General features: G+C 39.9%; 1 protein-coding gene across 1 annotated transcript in view; it reads right to left on the reverse strand.

Moving 5' to 3' along the window:
* Nucleotides 1-23,228, reverse strand: part of CATSPERB (cation channel sperm associated auxiliary subunit beta) — a 150,867-nt gene that overhangs the window by 38,108 nt on the left and 89,531 nt on the right. Inside the window, exons 15-17 of the mRNA XM_073010823.1 lie at nt 22,957-23,111; nt 20,307-20,461; nt 2,835-3,022 (exon numbers count right to left, since the gene is read on the reverse strand). Coding sequence (XP_072866924.1) covers nt 2,835-3,022; nt 20,307-20,461; nt 22,957-23,111 — 498 coding nt within the window. The remainder of the gene's footprint in view (nt 1-2,834; nt 3,023-20,306; nt 20,462-22,956; nt 23,112-23,228) is intronic.

Genomic DNA, 23,228 nt, shown 5'->3' on the forward strand with positions numbered 1-23,228 from the left:
TCTGTCTCCCAGGCTGGAGTACAGTGGCGCGATCTCGGCTCACTGCAAGCTCCGCCTCCTGGGTTCCCGCCATTCTCCTGGCTCAGCCTCCCGAGTAGCTGGGACTACAGGCGCCCACCACCGCGCCCGGCTAATTTTTTTTTTTTTGTATTTTTAGTAGAGACGGGGTTTCACCGTGGTCTCGATCTCCTGACCTTGTGATCCGCCCGCCTCGGCCTCCCAAAGTGCTGGGATTACAGGCGTAGCCACCGCGCCCGGCCAATAACCTAAAATCTTTATTGTGCTTCTACAAGAGAAGGATAATGTAGCCAGTTTCCTCAGTACCTAAAGATGTGCTTATTACACAGAAGATACTCAATAAATATTTGTTGAATGGATGAGTAATTGAGTATTTAAGGAGAATATGAAGATTTAGAAGAAAAGAGGTTCTTGGGCAGGACCTTAAGGAACATCATCATTCAAGGAATGGGAAGGGAAAAAGATCCTCTCAAGGAGACGAAGAAGAAATGAGTGGAGAAAATCAGAGAAGACATCAACGAAGCCAAGGAAGGCTGTTGAAATGAGAGGGAAGTAATCATTATCAAACTATTTTTGATAGGTCATGAAACATGTCATCAATACTCTCCTCACTCTAGAAAAAAAATAGAAACAGTCAGAAGAGGGCCTCATCATTCCCTTAATTATGCACACATGCTCCATTTTCTCCCAGTTCAAACAACCAACAAAAATCCTTTCCAATATTCCCTCCAACCGCCACGTAATTTCTCTTTTCCCCTTTGTAGTGAAACTTCCTGGAAGTTACCTTTATTCACTGTCTCTGCTCTCCTCTCATAATTTTTTGAACCCATTCCAATCAGACTTTTGTCTACATGACTCCAGCCAACAGCTTTTTGTCAAGGTTCTCAAGGACTTTTTTTTTTTTTTTTGGATACAGAGTTTTGCTCTTGTCACCCAGGCTGGAGTGCAATGGCGCAATCTTGGCTCACTGCAACCTCCGCCTTTTGGGTTCAAACAATTCTCCTGCCTCAGCCTCTCAAGTAGCTGGAATTACAGGCGCCTGCCACCAGGCCCAGACAATTTTTGTATTTTTATTAGAGACGGGGTTTCACCATGTTGGCCAGACTGGTCTCAAACTCCTGACCTCAGGTGATCCACCTGCCTCGGCCTCCCAAAGTGCTAGGATTACAGGCGTGAGCCACCGTGCCTGGCCAAGGTTCCCAAGGACTTTCACACAGATCCACTGGCCAGTTTTCATTCTTTATCTTACCAGACCTACTGGTGTTATGCAACATGGGAGAGGAGCCTCTCCTTCTTGAAACACCTTCCTCACCTGGTTTGACACACTCTCTCTTAGTTCTACTCTGACCAGACCACCCAATCTCCTTTCCTGATTCTCCTCCATCTCCCTGAACACTAGATATTGCCCTGGATTAGACCTCAAGCCTCTTCCCTTCTATAACTCCACTCATTTTCCAGGTGTTCTCATTTGGTCTTATAGCATTAACTATCATACAGTCCTCAAATCTGTGTCTCTAGCCCAGACATCTTCTCTGAACTCCAGACTTGTATTTCTAAATGCCCATCTTATTTCTCTGCTTGGATGAGTAACAGGCACCTTTAAGTTTAATATGATCTCACATGATTATTGTAATGGCCTCCTAGCTGACTTCTCTGCTTTCCTCCTTGCCTTCTCTCCATCACCTGCCCTGTCTACTCTCATCACAGCAGCCAAAGTGATCTTGTTGAGAGCTGAGTCAGATCATGTCACTTTCTGCTTAAACCCTCCAGTGGCTTCCCATTCAGTCAGAGTAAAACCTAAACCCTTAGAATAAACTGTACTAACTTTTGCTGTGAATCAATAATCCTTTGAGATAGAAACATCCTATAGAACAGTGACTCAAAATTATTTTGTTAATGTAAGGCAAAATCTGTATGAACTTCCCATTTTCTTTCATTTCTTCTGATCACTCTTTAAGACAAAATAACCTCATAGGAATAAATAATAAGCACTACTATTGATGAAATATCAATGAAGTTATATATTTTATTATATTAGAAAAAAAATCTTGGGCAGGGTGTGGTGGCTAATGCCTGTAATCCCAGCACTTTGGGAAGCTGAAGCGGGCGGATCACTTGAGGTCAGGAGTTTGAGACCAGCCTGGCCAACAAGGTGAAACCCCGTCTCTCCTAAAAATACAAAAATTAGGCCAGGTGCAGTGGCTCACACCTGTAATCCTAGCACTTTGAGAGGCCAAGGTGGGCGGATTGCCTGAGCTCAGGAATTCAAGAGGGCAACACGGTGAAACCCCATCTCTACTAAAATACAAAAGAGATTAGCTGGGAGTGGCGGCATGCTCCTGTAATCCCAGCTACTAGGGAGGCTGAGGCAAGAGAACTGCTTGAAGCCAGGAGGCGGAGGTTGCAGTGAGCTGAGATTGCGCCACAGCGCTCCAGGCTGGGTGACAGAGTGAGACTCTGTCTCTACAAATAAAAAAGCAAAAATTAGCTGGGTATGGTGGCACATGCCTGTAATCCCAGCTACTCGGGAGGCTGAAGCAGAAGAATCATTTGAACCTGGGAGGCGGAGGTTGCAGTGAGTCGAGATTGCGTCACTACACTCCAGCCTGGGTGATAGAGCAAGACTCCATTGCAAAAAAAAAAAAAAAAAAAAAAAAATCTTCCAGGAACCTAAGTATATGTAAACTTTGGTAGGTTGCCAGTTGGACTAAAATTTGAAATCTATTGCTCTATAAATAAGCATTAAAAAGCCTTCACAAAAGATAATTTTTCATTTTTTTCTAGCCATCAAAGATGTACGATATTATTATACCCACCTTGTGAATCAAGAGTGAGTTTATAGACATTTCCAGCTTTATTAATCAAAAGGGAACTAGACAAACAAGAACTCTCATTCACTTCTTCTAATCCAAAAGGCTCTTTCATTTCTGCAATAACTGAGGACAAAAATCCTTTAGGAATAGTATGTTGCAATACCTTTCTTATGTGAGCTCTTCCAGTTTTCCTGAAAACAAAACCATTAAGCAATTTGGATAAAACAGTGAATTAAATGAACCAATTTATGAACAAATAATTTACAAAAAAAGTATACCACAAATAGATTACAAATATTTGATTAACATTTGTTCAACCTCATTAGTAATCAATGAAATGGCAATTATAACAATGGGATACAATTTTTAACCTCTAAAATTAGCAAAGATCTTTAAATGACAGGGTTCAGTAGTGGTGGGAATTGAGTGAAGATAGGCACTTATCCACTACTGATGGGATTGTAAATTAGAACTAGCTTCCCGGAAAGCAATTTGACATTATGCGTTAGGAGCCTGCTAACCTTTTCCCCAGTCTGATTCCATGTCTATTATTATGGCTCTATCCTAAGGAAAGAACTTGAAACAGAGGGGTGGGGGAGAAAGCTTTCTACACAAAGATATTCATTATGGTAAAATTTAGAAATGAGAAATGAAAATAAAAAAACTAAGTGAATGATATTACATGATTTACTTAAAGAAAATGCTGTGATTAAAAGGATGTTTAGAAATAGTTTTTAACAGTGTAGGGAAAATGATCATATTATAATGTCCAAATGAAGAAAGCAAGTTAAAAAATGTTAAAATGCATATAAAAAGGACTAATTGGTAGTTCATCAAAGTATTAACAGTCATACTTTCAATTATCTTAATATTTTTCTGTCTTTTAGAAAATTTCTATACTGACCATGTATTAACTTTATAAACAAGAAAACAATCTGTTTCTAAAATGTTAGCCTTGCATATCCATGTGCAAAAAAATTCAATCTAGACACAGATCTTACAATCATCACAAAAATTAACTCTAGGCCAGGCACAGTGGCTCACTCCTATATCCCAGCACTTTGGGAGCTGAGGCAGGCAGATTGGTTGAGCCTAGGAGTTCAAGACCAGCCTAGGCAACACGGTGAAACCCTATCTTTACTAAAAATACAAAAATTAACCAGGTGTGGTGGCATGTGCCTGTAATCCCAGCTACTCAGGAGGCTGAGGCAGTGGGATCACTTGAGCCTGTGAGGTGGAGGTTGCAGTGAGCTGAGATAGTGCCACTGCACTCCAGCCTGGGTGACAGAGCCAGACCCTGTCTCAAAAAAGAAAATAAAGAACTCTAAATGAACCACAGACTTAAATATAAAATGCAAAACTATAAAACTCCTGAGAAGATAATATAGGAGAAAATCTAGATGACCATGGGTATGGCAATTACTTTTTTCCCTCAATTAAAAAAATTATGTTAAAATATATGCTATGGTTTGAATGTATTCCTCAAAGTTCATGTGTTGAAAACATAATTTCCAATGCAAGAGTGTTGAGAGGTGGGACTTTTTTTCTTTTCTTTTCTTTTCTTTTTTTTTTTTTTTTGAGACGGAGTCTCACTCTGCTGCCAGCCTGGAGTGCAGTGGTGCCATCTCCACTCACTGCAACCTGAGAGGTGGGACTTTTAAGGGGTGATTAGACCATGAGGCTCTGCCTTCATGAATGGATGAATGTCATTATTGCAGGAGTGGGTTAATTATTGTGGGGGTGGGTTCCTGATAAAAGAATGAATTCAGTCCCTTCCTTCCCCCGTCTTCCTCTCTCTCTTTTGTACATGTGTGCTCACATGTGCTCACCCTTCTGCCTTCCACCATGGGATCATGCAGCATGAGGCCCTCACCAGATGTAGGCCCCCCAGCCTCAGATTTCCCAGCCTCCAGAACTGTAAGAAATAAATTTCTTTTCTATATACATTACCCAGTCTGTGATATTCTATTATAGTAACATGAAACAGACTAAGAAGATACACCTAACAAAATTTGCCATCTTAATGCAATGACTGTTGAATATAACACCAAAGATATAATCCATGAAAGAGAGAATTGATAAATTTCTCTCCAGTTTTCCGAAACACAAATAAAACCATTAAATAATTTGGATAAAACAGTGGATTAAATGAACCAATTTATGAACAAATAGTTTACAAACAAAATATACCACAAATAGCTAACAAACATTTGATTAACATTTGGTCAACGTCATTTGTAATCAAAGAAATCCAATTACAACAATGGGATACAATTTTTAACCAATTAGTAAAGATTTTTAAATGACAGTGTTAAGCAGTGAACACTGAATTTGTGTTAAAAATACATGCTATGGTTTGCATGTAGCTCTCATTAGTAATTGGTACCCTACTAAAATAACAAACTTATGCTCTGTGAAATGTCCTGTCAAGAGAATTAGAAGACAAGCCACATACTAGGAGAAAATATTTTCAAAAGACATACAAAGGACTGTTATCCAAAATAAACTGTAGGGGAGGGGAGAAGAAACCTCTTTTTCCTCTGTTCTCTTTGGTTCTGTAACTGAAACCTGACAATTATCCTGACAAATACAGAGTAACAAAAGAAAAACAGGGGGAATTTATTAACGTGTGCATTTTACTTACATGCAGGAAAAACAGCAGCGATGAGTAACTAAAAGAGGTAGTTAGAATATGGGGCTTCATAACAAATAACAGTACATTTTTAGAGAAGTGACAAGACAAAGAAAAATGGGTTTAGGTTTTTAGGGTGAGCAAACTGTGGAAGGTAAATAAATGGAGGGGACTAATGGAAGATAAGGGTTGTTTTGACAAGGTTTCTTCTGTGAATTCTTTGTGTCTCTGGGTTTATTAATAGTCTAGAATTGCTTGTACCTGTAATCCCAGCTACTCTGGAGGGAAGACTGAGGCAGGAGGATTGCTTGAGGCCAGAAGTTGGAGACCAGCCTGGGCGCAACATAGTGAGATCTTGCCTCTAAAAAAATTTAAAAATTAAAAAAAAAAAAACACACAAAAAACTAGCTGGGTGTCGTGGCCCATGCCTGTAGTCTCAGCTACATGGGAGGCTGAGGCAGGAGGACTGCTTGAGCCCAGGAGTTCGAAGCTGTAGTGAGCTATGATTACACCACTGTACTCCAGCCTGGGTAACAGAGTGAGAATCTATCTCTAAAAAGAAAAAAAAATTATATAGTCTAGAGTTATCTCCAGTGATTAAGAATTATTCTGCCCTTCCTGGTGGGAGGGGGCAAAGAGTTTCTCTTGTGTCTGTTTTTCCTTAATTGCCTTCAGCATAAATAATCTTAATGCCAAAGTGGCCTACTCTTTGTTTTTGTTTTGTTTTGTTTTGTTTTGTTTGGAAATTGGAGGTCTCACTATGTTGCCCAGGCTAGGCTTGAACTGAGATCCTCCTGCCTCAGACTCTCTAGTAGCTGCAACTACAGGCACACACCACTGCATGGTTCTGGGGTGGCATAATCTGATCTCCTACAATACAAAAAACTCTAATAATACAACAATAAGAAAGCAGACAACCTGATTTTAAAAATGGGCCAAAGACCTTAACAGATACCTCACCAAAGAAGATATGCATATGGCAGGTAAGCATATCAAAAAATGTTCTACATCACATATTGATATGGTTTGGCCAATGTCGCTACCCAAATCTCATCTTCAATTGTAATCCCCACGTGTCAAGGGAGGGACCTGGTGGGAGGTGGTTGGATCATGGGGGCGGTTTTCCCCATGCTGTTCTCATAACAGTGAGGGAGTTCTCATGAGATCTGATGGTTTTAAAAATGACAGTTTCCCCTGCACTGTCTCTTTCTCCTGCCACCATGTAAGATGTGCCTTGCTTCCCCTTCGTGTTCCACCATGGCCTCCCAAGCCATGCAGAACTGTGAGTCAATTAAACCTCTTTCCTTTATAAATTAACCAGTTTCAGGTATTTATAGCAGTGTGAAAACAGACTAATGCATATGTCATCAGGTAAATGCAAATTAACAATGAGATACCACCACACGCCTATTAGAATGGCAGAAATCCAAAACACTGACAACTCAAATACTGGTGAGTATGTGAATAATAGGAACTCTCGTTCATTGCTGATAGAAATGAAAATGAAAAAGTCTGGAGGACAGTTCCATCATTTTTTACAAAACTAAACATACTCTTAGCGTATGATCAAGCAAAATGCCTTGGTATTTATCCAAATGAGTCGAAAACTTATATCTATACAAAAACCTGTAAATAGGTGTTTACAGAAGCTTATTTATAATTGCTAAAACTTGAAAGCAACCAAGATGTTCTTCAGTAGGTAAATGAATAAATAAACTGTGGGATGTTCAGATGATGGAATATTATATGATTCAGCACTAAAAAAGAAATGAGCTATCAAGCCATGAAAAGACATGGAGGAAATTTAGATGCATATTACTAAGTAAAAGAAGCCTCTGAAAAGGCTATATACTGTATGATTCAAACTATATGACATTCTGGAAAAGGCAAAATTATGGAGACAACAAAAAGATCGGTGGTTGCCAGGGGTGAGGGGGAGAGAGGGATGAATAGGCAAAGCATAGAGAATTTTTAGGGCAGTGAAACTCTTCTGTATGATATTATGATGATGAATACTTGTCATTATACATTTGTTCAAACCCACTGAATTTGCAACACTAAGAGTAAGCCCTAATGTAGATACGGACTCTGGATGATAAATGATGTGTCAATGTAGGTTCATGAGCTGTAATAAATGTACCACTTTGGTGTGGGATGTGGATAGTGGGGAAGGTTTTGTGTGTGTATGGGACAGAGGTATATAGGAACTCTATTTTCTGCTCAATTTTGCTGTAAAACTGTAATTAATTTAAAAAGTTTATTAATTAATTTTAAAAAGTTAACCTCTTTGTATCTGAAGTCAATGGCCAGTGGTCAGGCAGCTACCTTAATTATGAAAGCTGTCTCCCCACTTCTTCCTAGGATTGCACTTGGGGGTGATTAAGCACTGCTGTTCCAGAAGAGGAAAGAAAGCAGCCTTTAAAGGAGAAGGAAAGGGGATTTGGGCAATGGAGAATTAATCAGTGAGTTTTAGAGGTGGAAAGGAACAACTGTTGAGTGGAGAAAATACTGCAAAAAGACAAATATCACCAAACTAAGCTACCTATGCATTCTAAGCTCCCATTCCAATGCCTGTGCCATTTCCCCAGCCCAGCCGATCCCTTCCACTCCATGCCAATGAAACTGTTTTCATCAAGGTTACTACAGCCTAGAATGGTGCCAAATTCAGAAGTCACATCTTTAATCTTATTTTACTCAAGTCTCTTTGCAGCATGCATCATTGATCACTCCATACTTTCTGAAACACCCTCTTCTCTTGGTTTATGTGGCCCCACATTTTCCTGTGTATTTTCTACCTTACTGGTTGCTCCTTTTCATCCTTCTTTGCTAGGGCCTTCTTCTTAGCCCAGTCTCTCTTCCTGGAGTGCCCCAGGGCTTTTCTTCTCTACATACATCCTCCTCTGCAGGTAGAATCACCCATCTGTATCTGAACAATTGCCAAATGCCAAGTTTCTGCTCTGTCTCTTCTGAGCTATGAATTCATACGTCTAACTGCCAACTTCACATCTTCACTTAGACACCAAACACACATTTCAAACTGAACATTTCCAATGTGGAACTCTCAGTTACCCTGCCTGATACCTGCACTTTTCATCTCAGAAAATGGTGGTATTGTCCTTCTAGCTATAAACCACAAACCTAGACAATTTTTTATCACTCTCTTGCTCATATCCCTAACAGGCAAATGCATCATCAGATTCTGTCTTCACTCAATTGCACCTGCTCCAGCACCATCATCTGTCACCTGTATTACTTCAATAACTTTCTAAGGGGCTTAGCAGCTTCTACTCACACCCTGTCCCACACTTTTCACAGCAGTCAGAGTGATCCTTTCAAAAATGTAAATTTGATTATTTTAAAATAATCCAATAAAATTCTCCAATGGTTTCTGCTGACGCCAAGAAGAAAATTTACACTTTTCCTGCAGCCTATAATGCTGACTATGATCTGGTACTTGCCGACCTTCTTGCTGGCCTTTCCACCACACCATCACTGTGCATCATCTGTACTGGCTTTCTTCATGCTTACTAAAAACACATCCCAATTTTTCTTACCTTACTCTATGCAACTTCTTTAGCCTGGAAAGCTCTTTCATTGACTCTTTGCTCTCTGTTCTTGGGTCTTTACTTACCCTTCTCACTCCCTCTGTCACCATATTTACTTTCTTCAAAGCACATATTAGATATGAATTTGTTTTGGTTTACCTGTTTATCACCTGTATCTGTTTTTAGAATGTCATCTCCATGCAGGGAAGAGCCTTGTCTATCTTGTTTACCACTATATTCCCAGTGCCTAGCACAAGACTTGATATGTAATAGGCACTAAAATATTCACTGAATGAAGAGCTTTACTGAAACCTTTGTGTGTTGATGATACATTCCTTCTGAGCGATTTAATAAAAACATGGACTTTAAGTCATCACTTTTAAGATTTTGTGAAGATTCAGGGCCAGGCGTGGTGGCTCACACCTATAATCCCAGAACTTTGGGAGGCTGAGGTGGGTGGATCACCTGAAGTCCGAAGTTCAAGACCAGCCTGGTCAACATGGTGAAAACCCGTCTCTACTAACTATACAAAAAAATTAGTCGGGCATGGTGGCAGGCACCTGTAATCCCAGCTACTGGGGAAGTTGAGGCAGGAGAATCGCTTGAACCTAGGAGGCGGAGGTTGCAGTGAGCTGAGACCATGCCATTGCACTCCAGCCTGGGCAACAAGAGCGAAACTTCATCTCAAATAAATAAATAAATAAATAAATAAATAAATAAATGAAAGATTTTGTGAAGATTCTTAACAACTGACCTTGTTTTTTTTTTTTTTTTTTTTTTTTTTTTTTTTTTTTTTTTTTTTTTTTTTGAGACGGAGTCTCGCTCTGTCGCCCAGGCTGGAGTGTAGTGGCCGGATCTCAGCTCACTGCAAGCTCCGCCTCCCGGGTTTACGCCATTCTCCTGCCTCAGCCTCCCGAGTAGCTGGGACTACAGGCGCCCGCCACCTCGCCCGGCTAGTTTTTTGTATTTTTTAGTAGAGACGGGGTTTCACTGTGTTAGCCAGGATGGTTTCGATCTCCTGACCTCGTGATCCGCCTGTCTCGGCCTCCCAAAGTGCTGGGATTACAGGCTTGAGCCACCGCGCCCGGCCCTGACCTTGTTATAAAATGACAGAATTTCCTTCTCAAATAGTTCACCATTTGTGCAATGACTATACTTCCCTTGTTATCAATCAGATAGTGTCGTTTATCTGTGTATATTTAATTAACTCCTACTGTGAAAGGATTTTGATTCAGTACCTAACATCTCATTGTAGGTGGTAGCCTATACCTTTGTTGAGATTTTGCAAGCCTTTTGGCCTCCATGATTCAGATTCATTGATAATGTTCAGAATCCCTTCTTTTCCATCATCTAACTTTAGTTCTTGATTCTTATTCTTCAAACTCTCTTCTGAATTCCAAGTCTACCATTTGCCATTCCCATACTGCCTGATTCCTCATCCATAGTCTGTCTACCTCAAGTACCTGTCCTCTTAAGCACAGTGTAAGAATCTCAGACAGCATCACCATAATAAGATCACATGTAGCTGGATTCAGTAAATAGAAGGCAAGAACAGCTGTGTTTTTTTAAGGCACAGAGACAGACAATGAAGTAAAGTAATGAAAATTGCTCTACTTCATTGTCCTGGTGAGTCTGTTCCCATGTATCGCTCAGTCCATTCATTCCCCTCAATTTCTACCATCAATATCTTAGACTAAAACATTGAAAATTTTAGCCTAGGCTGCTGCAAAAGCCTTCTAAATGACCTAAGTGCATCTGTAATTGTTACCCTCCAATTCATTCTCTATATCACAGCCAGAGTGACATTCTAAACAAAAGTTAGATTATTTAAGATAAATGAGAGGTGAAGAATTTAAAGAAGGAAGTAGTTATGGTGTGTTGTGCATCTCACCTCTCATCTCCATGCCACCCTACATGTAGAAAGATAAGTGCCTCTCTCACAAAAAAGCCAAGAGGCAGCCGGGTGCGGTGGCTCACACCTGTAATCCCAGCACTTTGGGAGGCCAAGGAGGGCAGATCACCTGAGGTCAGGAGTTTGAGACCAGCCTGACCAACACAGGGAAATCCCATCTCTACTAAAAATACAAAATTAGCCGGGAGTGCTGGCGCATGCCTGTAATCTCAGTTACTCAGGAGGCTGAGGCAGGAGAATCGCTTGAACCCAGGAGGTGGAGGTTGCTGAGCTGAGATCGTGCCATTGCATTCCAGCCTGGGCAACAAGAGCAAAATTCCATCTCAAAAAAAAAGCCAAGAGGGATTTCTTCAAGGGGACCACCTTAGAAACTGTAATACATCTTCTGAGGTTTGAGGAACAGAGGGACCAGAATTGGACTCATTCCTGAGAAATATAAAGGGTAGATACTGCCTAGACACCCAGAGTTTAATGATTACAGATGGAGTGGGAAAGAGATAAAGTTATTAATTAACTTTAGACTTTTAAGTTAACACACATGTAAAAATCTTGGGTAACACTAAAAAGCAAAATAAAAGAATGTAGAAGTCCTAAACAAGTAGAAGAAGAAAAGAATGGAAACAGGAGAAAAAAGAACCTTAAAATAAGGTAAGCAAGAAGACAAAAATGAAACATAGAAAAAGTGGGACAAATAGAAAGTACAAAAGAAGATAGTAGGAATGAAGACAAATGTATTAGTAAAGATAATAAATGTAGTTAAACGAAACTCTCCAGCTAAAGGACAGACATTGTTAAATTGGCTAAAACCACAAAATCCATTTATGTCTTTTATGACAGATATACAAAGCAGGTGAGAGTTAAAGGATTGAAATAGTACACCACAAAAATATTATCCAAAGAAGGCTGGTGCCATGTATCAATAACGAAAGAAGCTACAAACAAAAACAAAACATTGAAACCCATAACAAAAAACCCCTGATTTAAAAATGAGCAAAGGATTTGAATAGACATTTCTACAAAGAAGACACATGAATGGCCAATAAGCACATGAAAAGATGAGCCACAACATGAATAATTAAGGAAATGGAAGTCAAAACCACAGGGAGATACCATCTCATACCCATGAAGATGGCTATGATAAAAAACAGAGAAAAGAACAAGCATTGGCCAGGATATGGAGAAATCTGAACACGTGTACATTACTGGTGGGAATGTAAAATGGTACAGCTGTGGAATGTGGTATAGTGGTTCCTCAAAATATTAAACATAGAATTATATGATGCAGCAATTCGACTTCTGGGTATATGCTAAAAAGACTAGAAAGCAGGGACTCGAACAAATATTTGTATACCCAGGTACATAGCATCATTATTTATACTACCCAACAGGTGGTAGCATCCCAAGTGTTCATCAATAGATGAATGGAAAAACAAAATGTGGAATATATATATGCATATCACTCAGCTTTCAAAAGAAAGGAGATCCTGTCACATGCAATAACATGCATAAACCTTGCAGACATTATGCTAAGTGAAATAAATCTGTCACTAAAGGACAAATACTATATGATTCCACTTACAGAAGGTACCTAGAGTAGTCAAATTCATAGAGACAAAAAGTAGAATGGTGGTTGCCAGTGGGAGATGAAAATGAAGAGTTATTATTTAATGGGTATAAAGTTTCAGTTGGGGAAGACGAGAAATTCTAGAGATGGATGGTGATAATGGTTGTACAACAATGTGAATGAATTTAATGCTACAGAATAGTACACTTTAAAATGGTTAAAAAAAAGCATAATAAAAAGCCACGGTCATGCAAAAAAGTATTGTAATGATAAAAATAGTCACTAAATACCAACAAAATGTTCAACCGATCATGAAGATGTAACAATTGTAAACTTATATGTACCTAATAACAATCTCAAAATATACAAGGTAAATTGACACAACTATAATTAAAAAATGGATAAACCCAGTATACACATTAGGAAAGTTTAATACAACTCTCTCAATAATTGACAGATCAAGCAGAAAAAAAAATCATTAAGGATACAGAAAATTGCAATATCACAAGGAACAGGATTAATCTAACAAATAAATATTAATACTGCACGCAATAGGAAAGCATTCAGAACACAACACCACAAAACATCTGCTCTAGCCCACTGATTGAGTTAAAGTCACTTAACACACACACACACACACACACACACACACACACACACACCAGCAAACACAGGAAGGACACTCTGACCTACCTAAAGGCAGGAGATAAAACTCCCATGGGGAAGGTGTCCTCCTTGCACCTGGAGAAGGACATTGTTTTTATTAGTAGAGATGGGGAGTCAAAGCCAAGGGACATCTGTACAAATAGACCTTGTTAAACCAACCCTTATCTTCCTAGCCACTTCTCCACAGTTAACTACCCTAGCCCAAGCCCCCTTGCCTTGTCACATTTTCACAATTTACTGCTTTTTGTTCAACCTAGTATATACATGTTCAACTCTAACTGCTTCTTCAGGGGTCTTCATTTCTTTAGGAGGACTCCTATGTCACATAAAACTTACATTAAATAAATGTGTATGCTTTTCTCCTGTTAATCTGTCTTATGTCAGTTTAATTCTCAGGCCCAGCGAAAACACCCTAAGAGGATAGATGTAAAATTTTGCCTCCCATACAAAATATTTACTGAAATTGACTATAATGAATGGCCTAGTCCTAGACCATAAAGTAAGTTTCAAACAATTTCAAAAAACAAATTTTCAAGGAACAAAATATTCCAGTCTTAAACTCTTCCAGAAAATAATAATAATATTGTCTATGAAGCTAGTATAATCTTGTTAACAGAACCACAGAAGGACAATATGAGAAAGAAAAATTACAGGCAAACTTTCCACAAGAACATAGATGTTTAAATCCTAAATATTAGCAAACAGAGTTCAGAAATGTATGTAAATAGATAATACACAATGTCAAAGATAGGTGTATTCCAGGACTTTAAGGTTGGTTCAACATTAAATCCACAATATAATTTACAACATTAAATAAAAAGTTAAAGGGAAAAATTCATAGATAAGCTCAATAGATACAGGAGAAATAATAATTAAAATCCCAAAGTCTAAATCTCTTAAACTAGAAAAATAGATAAATTTATTTAAATGATAAACGGTTTAAGAAAACTATGAAATGCTTTATATATATATATATAGATATATAGATATCTGTATATCTATAAGATATCTATATATCTATATATATAGATATGGATATATATATAGAGAGAGAGAGAGTCAGAAACAACAAAAATTCCATTATCTTGTATTTAACAAAGTATTGGAGGTCCCAGACACTATAACACGAAAAAGCTATAATATGCTAAGAAATGTTAAGGAAAAAACAAAAAAAATTATAGTTGACCCTTGAACAATGCAGAGGTTAGGGATGCCAACTTCCTGTGCAGATGAAAATTCACATATTACTTTTAATTCCCCCCAAATTTACCTACAAGTAGGCTGTTGTTGACTGGAAGTCTTACCAATAACATAAACAGTTGATTAACACATACTTTGTATGTTATATGTCTTACATGCTGTATTCTTACGATAAAGTAAGCTATGGGAAAAAAATGTTATTAAGAAAATCGTTAAGAAAGGGAAAATACATTTATTATTTCTTAAGTGGAATGGATCATCATAAAGATCTTCATTCTAGTCATCTTCTTGAGTAGGCTGAGGAGGCCTTACTGACTCAGGGGTGGCAGAGGCAGAAAAAATTCCATGTATAAGTGGACCTGCACAGTTCAAAGCTGTGTTGTTCAAGGATCAATTGTACTGGCAGGTAATATGATTATCTATTTAAAAATATTTATACAGTATGGAAATTTCTCAAAGAACTAAAAATAGATTTACCATTCAATCCAGCAATCCCACTACTGGTTATCTACCCAAAGGAAAATAAGTCATTATATAAAAACAGACACCGGAACACGTATGCTTATTGCAACATAATTCACATTTGCAAAGACATGGAGTCAACCCAAGTGCCATAAACTGATGAGTGGATTAAAAAAATGTGGTATATATATACCATGGAATACTACTCAGCCATACAAAATAATGAAATAATGCCTTTTGCAGCAGCTTGGATGGAACTGAAGGCCATTAACCTCAGTGAAGTAACTTAGGAACAGAAAATCCAAACACTGCATATTCTTACTTATAAGTAGGAGCTAAGCTGTGGGTATGCAAAGGCATACAGAGTGGTATAGTGGATATTGGAGGCTCAGAAGAAGGGAGGATGGGAGGGGTGAGAGAGGAAAAACTACTTATTGGTACAATGTACACTACTTGGGTGATGGGTACACCAAAAATCCAGACCACCATTACACAATTCACCCATGTAACCAAAATTCACTTGTACCCTTAAAGCTATTGAAACTTTAAAAAAAATTAAAAATTTACCTCTACTGCAAAACCCAAGATAATATGTAGAAAAAGTACTAGAATTATTAAAAGAATTTAGCAAATTTGAAAAATATAAGATTACTCTACAAAAGGCAATCACAAGACTTCTGCTTTTGGTTTAAATGCAGAAAGATGCTCTCGAACAAGAAAACAAAACAAAAAGAAGATAAAGTACAAAGTCATGACTTTTCTCTAGCTTGTCAGCGAACTAAGGTCACAAGATAACCAACTAACCTGAAACCCAGAGCAATAAGCCATTCCAGAGAGAGACTGAACACCAGGACAGTGTCACCTGTGGAAGAACATGGGAAGGAGAAACAGTGCTGACCTCAACACAAGCAAGTAAGAGTTAGCTGAAGTTGTAAAAAAGGGCCAAAGGTCAGGTATGTGCTAGCATGTGAGTCTGGAAGTGCTTGGGCACCTGACAAATGGGAGTCTGTACTCACTTGCAGACTCCACTGGCTTCCCTTGAAGGCTCGTGGCAAGGACTGGGGCAGGACCATAGACCAGAGACAGCCACCACTGGTGGTACAGGTAGTTTGTGGGGATCAGAGGTTGGGAGGAAACAGACCTGAAGCATCACCTACTTCCCTGAACCTTCTCTCATAGGAAGTAAAAGCCTTAAACCACAGAAGGTTAGGCATTAGATACTTTTGCACACAGGCCTCAAAAGAGCTGATCAGTGGCTGAGGGTTAGGGGGTGTCAGGAGGGTGCTGGTACAGAAGTCCTACGTCCCTCCCTCATCCTTTTTCTTATGAAGCAAACACTTTTATCTACTGTCAGAGAAGAAGTAAGGGTCCACTCACCCACAAGGCCCAAGGAAAGATATGTGGCAGAGGAGGGAAGGAGGAAATAATAACTTATATCCTTTAAGAAGAATCAGGAAACCGTCTTGGTCCTAAAATTCTACAAGAACTAATAATTATCTTACTGCTAGAGGAAGAGCACGAAATTCCCACCCAAGATCTATCTAATAGTAATATAAGGCAGAGTTTGGTTGCAAGAGGTAATTTCCATTACCAAGTTTTGGGGTTTTTATTTTCCTTAATGGAACTTGACAAGCTGAGTCTAACATATAAATGCAAGACCAAAAGCCAAGAAAAGGCAGAGGAAGGGGGTTATTCACATATGTTTCATAATTAGAGTCATTTAGTCAGTGTGTCACGGAGAAGACAAATACACCAGTGAAACAGGAGAGAGGACAGGAGCAGACCTATGCATATATGGGACCAGGATATATCACAGGGCAGTGCTGCAGATCAGTGGGGGAAAGGAGGGGCTTGTATGGACAATAGATTACCCACATGAAAAAAAAAAAAGGAAAAACTGGATTCCCACTTCACTCTAGACACATCAATTCTACATAGGTAAAATTGAAAAGCTGGGCGGGGTCGCTCACACCTGTAATCCTAGCACTTTGGACAGCCAAGGTGGGCTGATGACTTGAGCCCAGGAGTTCAAGGCCAGCCTGGGCAACATGGCAAAACCCCATCTCTACAAAAAAAAAAAAGAAAACAAAAAACCCAAAAAACTGGCTGGGCATGGTGGCATGTGCGTGCCTGTAGTCCCAGATACTCAGGAGGCTGATGTAGGAAGATCACTTGAGCCAGGGAGGTCAAAGCTGCAGTGAGTCATTATTGCACCACTGCACTCCAGCATAGGTGACAGAGGGAGACCCTGTTGAAAGAAGGAAAGAGAAAGAAAGAAAGAAAGAAAGGAAGGAAGGAAGGAAGGAAGGAAGGAAAAGTTTGACATGACTCCAAAACAATATAGAAGAATAGCTACATAAGTTGTAGCATATTCATGTGAGTGAATTACAGACCACATACCAATATGGAGTAATTTCAAAAGCATAATGTTATATGAAAAAGGCAAGTCATACATTTCATAAAACTGGTGTTAACGCTCTAAAGCAAAACTTTAAAAGATGTTAACATAAAATCCAAGACAATGCTTGTCTCTGCGGGAGAAGGGTCATGTGGGGGTGGAGGGGAGGCAGGAAAGAAAAAAAAATGCTGCCCAGAAGAACTGCTGAAAGGGTGAAGGGACCCCAACACAGTGATAGAATTCCAAGGGCTGGCAGGGCGGGGGTAGTTGTCACTAGTGGCAAGGGTAGCATTGCCTATAACCAAAGACTCTGGAAGTCTCCAACAGAAGGACTTCTTGTCCCTTTACCTCACCTCTCTTCTTTCACCCAAACTCTGAAGCCTAAGAAAAGACCAGAAGAACAAGGATGAAGGAAGAGAGTGGTGGTTGGGGGAAGATTCCAAGTAAGAGGAACAGCATGCTCAAAGGCCTGTAGGCCAAAAGGAGCAGGATGTGTTACAGAAACCAAAGGAAAACCAGAGTGACTTCACTGCAGTGAACAAAGCAAAGAGGTCACTCAAGAGAGTGGAGCCCGGTCAGTGGGGCTTTTTGAGTTCCAGTAAGGAACTTGGGTGTTATTCTAGGAGAAATCTAGGATTCTCCAAACAAGGGCTCAAGCCCCAGGAAAAAACTCTCTAAATGCTGTATACTCCCCTTTTGTAGACTTAGTCAACTGTAATTACATACTTGTCTGCTTCTGGGGCTAGAATACAAGCTCACGGACTGAGATGCTTGAATGTCATGCTCACCACTCTGTTGCAGCACCCGCCACAGTGCCTTGCTGGTAGTTAGTGTTAAATGTTGATTGGTGGAGGTGAGTGAATGGTTCACTCTGCCTTATGTCCTGACTACCTAGATAACTGCCTTTGGCCTCCTGCAGACCTGAGAACACTGGGTTCCCAAATTCCTCACCTCCCTAGTTGAAGTTCCACTTGCTATCCAGGTCTCTGACCCTGGCTTTGCTCATATTTCCTGCCTTGAAGATACCCATTCCCTAGTTTCTGTGCAAACGGAGCAAAGTTACTGAATCTTATCACAGATTGTGCTGTTCTGGTTTTTAAATATTCTGATTCTTAAGAGAATGACCATATGCTTTTAAAAATAATTAGAATATAACAAATTAAGATTAACATTGGTATAATATTCATCATATTAATATTAAAAGATTGAAAAGTGATTCTGTAGGTTTTCTATAGAAAAACACCTACATAAACACAAATTAGCTGATTTGGAACATCACACATACAAGATCCACCTAGAGCAAAAAACAATTCTAGAGATGACTGACACTTTTGTTAGAGACAAAATTTATACAATCCTCATAAGAAAAAATATTGCTGATGTTTGTTATAGTAGGTCTAATTCCCATGTTCACCTCCACTTCTGAGTGAGCTGCCTCACAGTGCAAGGTATTGTTAGCTGTGGGACAAGATATGTATTGACAGCCCCAAACACATGTAATATACGGATTCCAACCTGGTGTAAGAATAGAGCCCACCACTTTGAGACAAGGTGAATATCTTAGTCTATCTGGGCTGCTATAACAAAATACCATAAACCAAGTAGTCTATAAACACCAGAAATTTATTTCTGACAGCCCTAGAGGCTGGAAAGTCTGAGATCAAGGTGCCAGCAGATTTGGTATCTGGTGAGGGTTCACTTTCTGGTTTATAGATGGTGTCTTCTATGTGTGTCCTTCCATGATGGAAGGGCCTAGCTGGCTCTGTCCTTCAGTCCTTCCAGTGGTGGAAGGGCCTAGCTAGCTCTCTGGGGTCTCTTTCGTAAGGGCACTAATTACATTCATGAGGGCAGAGTCTTCATGACCCAGATACCTACCAAGGGCCCTACCTCCTAATACTACCACCTTGAGGGTTAGGATTTCCACATGAATTTTTGGGGAAAACAGATATTTAGACCATAGCAGTGAGTTTCTGGTAATCTGAAATTGTTGAAATTGTTTCTTTTTTAGTTGGTAGATTTGGGGGTTATATAATTCATATTCTTTTTTTGAGACAGAGTCTCACTCTCTCACTCAGGCTGGAGTGCAGTAGTGCATCCTTGGCTTACTGCAACCTTGGCCTCCTGGGTTCAAGCAACTATTGTGCCTCAGTCTTCCCAGTAGCTGGCATCACATATGTGAGCCACCACACCTGGCTAATTTTTTTATTTTTAGTAGAGATGGGGTTCATCATGTTGGTCAGGCTGGTATCCAACTCCTGGCGTCAACTGATCTGCTGGCCTTGGCCTCCCAAAGTGCTGGGATTACAGGTGTGAGCCATGGCACCTAGCCAGAATTCATATTCTGAATAAGAGTTATTAGGCCTTGAAGGGTTATTGACTTTTACTGATACCTTAGAAGTAAGCATTTCTGAGAATTCTGTGTATTGTTCCATGCAATATTTCATAAAAGATAGTCTCCACTACATTAAATGTGTTAGTCTCTAGGATATACAAGAATTGTCATGTGAGTAAACTCAGTGGATAGGAAGTATCCAGTGTAGTCCAGAATATTTCTGATACTCAAGAAACACATTTCTATAGCTTGGCCTGATGGCGCTGATATAAATGGTCCTAGGTTTCTAAAATTGGGGCACCATGCAAGGCATCTTGGAGTCTATAAATGTATTTGGCCTTGTGGGGTGTCAAAAAAAGGCTTACTCTATTTGACCAAGAAAATCATTCAAAAAAGTAGGTCCAAAATTTAGATTCTGTTGGCCAGGTGAAGTGGCTCACACTTGTAACCTCAGCAGTTTGGGAAGCTGAGGTGGGTGAATCCCTTGAGCTCAGGAGTTTGAGACCAGCCCGGGCAACATGGTGAAACTCCATCTCTACAAAAAGTACAAAACTTAGCTGGGTGTGGTGGTGTGTGCCTGCAGTCCCAGCTATTCTGGAGGCTGGGGCCAGAGCATTGCTTGAGTCTGGGAGGTTGAGGCTGCAGTGAGCTGTCATCGCACTACTGTACTCCAGCCTGGATGACAGAGCAAGACCCTATTTCAAAAAATTTAAAAAGTAGATTCTAGAAACCAATATGCCATCTAAACAAATGCAAATCACTACCCAGAGTGTATCACTTTTCCGTAGTGTATATTGTTGAACTTCTTGCTGTAGATCATTTCCTGTGGTTCGTTCTCGGGTACGTATGCAAAAAAGATAATTTCATCTAAAGAGGTGTGCTGTGGGGCAAGCGCAGTCTCAAAGCCCATATCTGGAGGCTGGAAACAGAGAAAAGAAAATATTATATTTAAACTACTTTATACTTCAATTATGAAAAAATTCAAGTCACAGATTTATTTCCAGTTCACATTAAAACAATACTGGTATACTTATCAATTGGAGAAATATGTCAACATGTTTTGTTGGAACATCTACGTGTGTGCAAGGGAAGATGTATTTTCCTGTAAAGGAGGAATGGAAGTTCTGATGACTAATATTTGGTGTAAGATTCCTATGTCCTTCGTGGATGGTTGGAGTAAAAGGGTACATGGAAACTTGACTCACATTGCGGGTGTGTGAGGAGCCCGGAGATGCAGATTTTAGAACTGGGTTCTTATTTGAAGTTTTATTTAGGAAAGGGCCCGTGAAATCCCTGTCCTCACTTGCTGCTCCTGATCTCATGCTAGAGACTCTGGACAGCTGCTGTCTGAGTCTCCCAACTGGCAGCATAAGCCGTTCTCCTTTCTTGACTCACAGATCTCCCCTTGCAGTCTATTCAGGCACTTCTGGCCTAGATTTCTGATCTATAGGTCTTTCTTTTCAACACACCTTTCTCTAATCCTGACCCTGTCCTGCTTGGAGAACTTTTAGGGGAGAGAAGAGAGGTAAGGACCATCCCAAAGGGCTGTTGGGGTTGACTTTGTTGCTATGAGACAAGGTGTGGGTGGTAGATTATGCAGACTAGTTGGGGACGCATCCGTCCCATAGTGCCTCCAAGACTCATCTTCTGTCATGCCTTTTTCCCTAGTTACTGAATTTTGGGAATGCACTGAGGAGAAAGGGGAAATAGATGCCGGGAAAATAAATGTGGGACTGAGCCAAATGGCTTGAGGACTCTTGAAAATCACTGAAATTGCTAAATATCTTTAGAATTCTGTATGACACTGTAGCCTGGGAGTGGCAAGTGTATCCTAGGGAAAGTGTATGTAAATCCAATGAAAGGCAGCAGGGTGGCTAAGAGCACAGACCCCGGAGCCAGTTGCTTAGGATAGATGTCTAATCCTAATAACTAACCAGCCTGTCTGTCCCTCACTTTCTTCATAAGTGAAATACAAATAAATAGTTGTTATAAAGATTAAGAGCTCCAACACTGTAATAAGAGGCAATGATTATTTTTATCCAGAGAGAATGCATGCATAGTTTGCGGAGAGGGAAGTGATATTGTTGAGTATGGCTTCATCAAACTTGTCCTAAGTATACAAATACCTGTAGGGTTTTTTTTTTTTTCTTTTAATAATTTAAACTTTCACATAAGGGAACTAAGACACTTTCTACAAATTGTGAAGTTGGTGAAAAATGGAGGTAAATGCTTTTTTTGGGTTAGTTCTACGCTCCTGTCCACATAATTTGCTTTGTATAAATGCGGAATCCACGCCCCAGACGTGGGCAAAGACACAGGGCGTCACATGTGGCATCTTCACTCTCCCATGGAAGTTCCCGCCCTCTTTCTCTATGCAGCACAGGGAAAGGGGAAGCTAAACACCATCCTCTCAGCTGCAGCTTTGGCCTGGCAATTGGAGTAATCTGTTAAAACCAGATTCATCTTTTGTTCCATTTCCTTGAAGTCAAAGGGCAGGTTTTACTAACCCCAGTCAAAAATATTTGATAATTTGCTGATGGTTTGAGAGTGTCCAGTTTTGTAACTGGTGCCCAAGGATGAGCTACCTTCACAAGTAGCATATTACACATTAACCTATTAGAAAAACCTGTATCAAGTGTCATCTGTAAAGAAGATAACTCCTTTTAATGTTGTCACTAGAAAAAGAAACCAGGGGGCAGGGTTAATAGGAAAGAAGAAAAGTAGACCACAGCTCATGTTCTCTTCTTTTTTTTGAGGCAGGGTCTTGCCCTTTTGCCCAGGCTGGAGTTCAGTGGCACGATCACAGCTCACTTCAGTGGCACGATCGCAGTTCACTTCAGCCTCCATTTCCCAGGTTCAAGTGATCCTCCCGCCTCAGCCTCCCAAGAAGCTGGAACTACAGAAGAATGCCACCACGCCAGGCTAATTTTTGAATTCTTTTGTAGAGCTGGGGTTTCACCTTGTTGCCCAGGCTAGTCTCCAACTCCTGGGCTGAAGCAATCTATCCACCTCAGCCTCCCACAATGCTAGGATTACAGGCATGAGCCATGGTGTCTGGCCTCACAACCCATGATTTTCCAGGGCCAACCTTAGGAGGTAGAGAATCATCCCTACCTTGGCCTGGGTTGGGAGTAATGGTTCTAGCTTAGAATGTCTAGTGGTATTCTGTTGTGAAGATATTTGCATGAAGATATTCTAGGTGGAATTGAAGCTATATAACCCCATATGGGACTTGGAAGAAGATTTGGAGATGTTTGTGGCACATGGAGGTTCTTCTTTTAGTTAAATAGAGCAAACTGCGTTAATGAGTTTGTCCCAAGGAAAATACTTTCCCATCTTCCCATTATTCTGTGTATCAAATGTGGCATCTATTCTTAAAATAAGGCAAACTGTTTCAATGCATTATATACTGACCTGTCCAAAAAGATTTCTAGAATTCCCAAAGGCTGTGGGTGGTCCACTAGCTTCAAAGCGACCCGGAGTCAGCTTATGTAGGAATCCCAAGTGATCATAGAATAATGTGAAAATTCTCTCAGTAACAGTTCCAACTGCACCGTGTCTTCCCATTCCTATTAGGAAATAAAGAGAAGTGTCTTGATACTGATACAATAGAAGTCGAAAAACATTAATATCATACCTTGTAAAGACACCTTCATTTAAACTAAGAGGTGGAAGTAGGGCCCTGA

The sequence above is a fragment of the Chlorocebus sabaeus genome, chromosome 24 (assembly GCF_047675955.1).
Source record: "Chlorocebus sabaeus isolate Y175 chromosome 24, mChlSab1.0.hap1, whole genome shotgun sequence".
Lineage (NCBI taxonomy): Eukaryota > Metazoa > Chordata > Mammalia > Primates > Cercopithecidae > Chlorocebus > Chlorocebus sabaeus.